The following is a 3,513-nucleotide window of genomic DNA, read 5'->3' on the forward strand; positions in this document are numbered from 1 at the left end:
TCAACATTGTTTTAAATTGAGAAAATTTATAATCAACAATTAAGAAAGCTTTGAAGCATTATAGCAGATCCTAAATTAGTATTAAATTCCTTAGTTTCTCTAATCACAACACCCTTTAAATCTTGAAAATGAGAGATACATGGTGGGTTTGCTAATATTATAGAGTATTTTAATTCAGGACTCATGCAAGAAAGGAGAGAATTTACCTGCCAAGCTGGAACAGAAGCTGAGTTGGACATGACTGTTTTTTGCAGCTCTTCAAGTACAGCATCTGGGAGAGGCTTTTGGGACTCCAAGAGTGGTTTACACTGAACTTGTCTCAAAAGTAAGATAACAGCTGGCTGGTCAGGATTACTTTTTAAATTCTAAAATTTAAATCCCAAATAGAAATACATCAAATAGGTTCTTAAATGTTACATGTATCTCCTTCCATATACACATATGGAAGAAGTTAAAGAAATTTCTCTAAACAAGTCCTTTTACTATTGCCTTAAATATTTCTTCCTTTATTGATTGTCCCTCACATGCTTCTCTGTTTTTTACAATTAGGTCATAGTCTTCAATGTATGTATTTCTAAAATGTACTTGATTGCTTTTTTCTAAGCGATTAGAACAATTAAATGACAAGGAAAGGTTCATAAAAGTTCCTTTATTCTGTCAGAAACAGCATAGCCACCGTTAGTTTATGCTCACTAAACTCTCACTATATAATACTAACCTATCCTGAACATAGTTGGAATTTCTTAAATAAAAGAGAAAATTTATTACTATGCTTTTCAGAGAATTCAAGTCCCTAAGGGATCTTCAAAGATCCATTCGTCTTTCTCTGTAAAATTTATACTGATCTTTCAAAAAACTTCTAGAAAGACAACACAATCTCCCTGGTAAATATTTATAAAACATGATATTTTCAGGAAAGTTATGTTTAAAACTCTTCTAACCTATTAAATTATTTTGAAGCAGGTTTATGAAACTCATTTATTCATTCAATAAATATTTACTGAGCCCCTATTAAGTGCTAGGCAAGGTGCTAAGAAGTTACTTACAGGTATGAAAAAACTACACTCTGAAGAGAGTAACCAGAAATCAAAGGAAAATACTGCCTTCCTAATGGTACCAAAAAACCAAAACCAAACAAACAAAACTGTTAAGAGTTTGGGTTCTAGAGTCAAACAAACGTGAGTTCAAATGGCAAGTCTATCAGTTTCTAGCTCTGAGACCCTCCCTATGCCCTAATGTTTTCATTTGTAAAAATGGAGATAATTACAAATACCCATGTCAATAGGACTGTTGTAAAGTTCAAATACAAACTGCTAAACGTCGTGAGTGGTTTATGGTAAGTACTCAATACATGTTGGCTGCTATCACCATCATCATTAATATCACCACTACCATATGCAATTTAAATAACATGCATTCTATTTTTGAAGTTATTTTCCACATACGATAAGAATCCATAAATCTCAATGCTGAATTCCGTAACAATACCTTTGCGCAAAGCGCTTCAGCTTCAGCTAGTCTTCCTGTGTCTACTAGGCCAGTGACAGCTTGGGAGAGAGACCACTTTTCAAGACACTGGTAATTTTCAAGAAATTCTTTGTCTTTAACTATAAACAAAAAAATGTCAATGTTACTTTCTTCTGCAATTTATAATGTATTCGCAGGGAAGTATTTAGTTGTTAATTAAGTATTACAATAGGACTTATGCATTTACAATTTTTAAAACTTACATGTGGCACTGGAGTACCATAGACTATCCTGACGTAAGACAGGTTTCTGAAAAGTTTCATGGTAGGATTATTTGTGGTTGAATAACTTAAGACCTATATACTTGTGACTTACATAAATATCACCATATCTATAGTGAAAGTGAAAATAATTCATTGAAAAACTTAAAAGATTTACTGCAATAAAAATAAATAAAATGTATTTATTGACACACAATAAATAAACTGCTCATATGCACATATTCAAACTGTCGTTTGTTGAGTTTTGACATAAGTATACATCTATGAGCCATCACCACAATCAAGACAATGAACAAATTCATCATCATTAAGTCTCCTCCTGCCCCTTTGTAATCACTTCTGTCTGCAGCCTACATCCCCTCCTCTTATCCTCTGTCTCCAAGCAACCACTAATTCTTTTTAGTTAAAACAGTTTGAATTTTCTAAAATTTCTTATAAATGGAATCATAAAGTATAAATTCTTTGTCTGGTATCTTTCCCAATTGTTAACATGGTAAATGACATTCATTTTCAAATGTTAAAGTAACCTTGCATTCCTAGGATAAACTGCACTNTAACTGGTATTTATTAACTAAAAAATAATCAGCTAGACTAAAAAAGAGCACACACTTCTCCAGTTCACACTCAAGAACGCATATGCACAGGTGCTCTGTGTGGCTTCCACAGCTCGCCAGCTGCCAACATCACAGACTTATATCAAATATAGATAGATACGGACAAACAAAACAAAATGTTCGGTGGTCTACAATTACCATTAACCACCATTTCTTTCTACCCAAATCACCTTAATTTGGTCCACCATTATCATTCATTCATTCATTCTTTCATTCATTCACATTCAAAAATCATTTATTGCGTTGTCAGAAAAGTCATGACACATTTTTGCAACTAAAAACAGAAAAAAATACGTCATGACTTTTCCGACAACTCAATATTTAGGAGCTCTTAGGTACAAGGCAGAATGGTAACACATGGAAGAAAAGATGACTAAACATAGCCCCTGACCTAAGGAGGTCTTAAATGTCCTCTACAGTAACCGCACCAAAGCTGAAAAAATGTCCTAATTCTTATATTTCTTTGTCAAAATGTGAAGTGAAAGCAAGTAAATAATACTAGCAATGGAGTATTATGGCAAAAGCGTAAGTTAATTCAGGCTTATCTAGGATAATTTCTTCTAATCCTATAAAACAAAAAATGACAGTTTATCTTTTAACTACAGAAGTGACATGCATATGATGAAAAAATTTCAAACACTATCAAAGGATATGAAATGAAAAATGCTCCCTTATTATCCCTTATAGAACCCAGTGCTACATTATCTAAAGTAAGTCTCATTAAGTGTTTTATATCTTTTTATATCTTCCTATGTGCTTATAAGCGCGTGCGTGCGTGCGCGCACACACATGCGTGCGCACGCTCACACACACACACATACATACACACACAATGTATTTAGAGATACATATTCTTAAAAATATATACCACACACACATCAACTCAAATAAGATATCATACACACTGCTCTGCACTTAAACACTTATCCCACATCTGCTTAACTATTTATCTTAAAGAGTTTTCCACACTAGCATGTAAGACTTCTAGATTACGTAATATACCTAACTTGGTATCAGAAAACAGGATGTAAAGTCAAAAATTACTAGATATCACTCTTACAGAATGTTAAATTGAACTGAGAAATGACTGAAAATGTTAATTATTGGCATCTTTGTCACATATGAGTAGCTAGGTTAATTCTAACTTAAAT

General features: G+C 33.0%; 1 protein-coding gene across 1 annotated transcript in view; it reads right to left on the minus strand.

Annotated features, from left to right (window-relative positions):
* Positions 1-3,513, minus strand: part of SKIC3 (SKI3 subunit of superkiller complex) — a 112,913-nt gene that overhangs the window by 32,920 nt on the left and 76,480 nt on the right. Inside the window, exons 35-36 of the mRNA XM_019656268.1 lie at positions 1,489-1,607; positions 207-365 (exon numbers count right to left, since the gene is read on the minus strand). Coding sequence (XP_019511813.1) covers positions 207-365; positions 1,489-1,607 — 278 coding nt within the window. The remainder of the gene's footprint in view (positions 1-206; positions 366-1,488; positions 1,608-3,513) is intronic.

This window comes from Hipposideros armiger, unplaced genomic scaffold, assembly GCF_001890085.2.
Source record: "Hipposideros armiger isolate ML-2016 unplaced genomic scaffold, ASM189008v1 scaffold_257, whole genome shotgun sequence".
Lineage (NCBI taxonomy): Eukaryota > Metazoa > Chordata > Mammalia > Chiroptera > Hipposideridae > Hipposideros > Hipposideros armiger.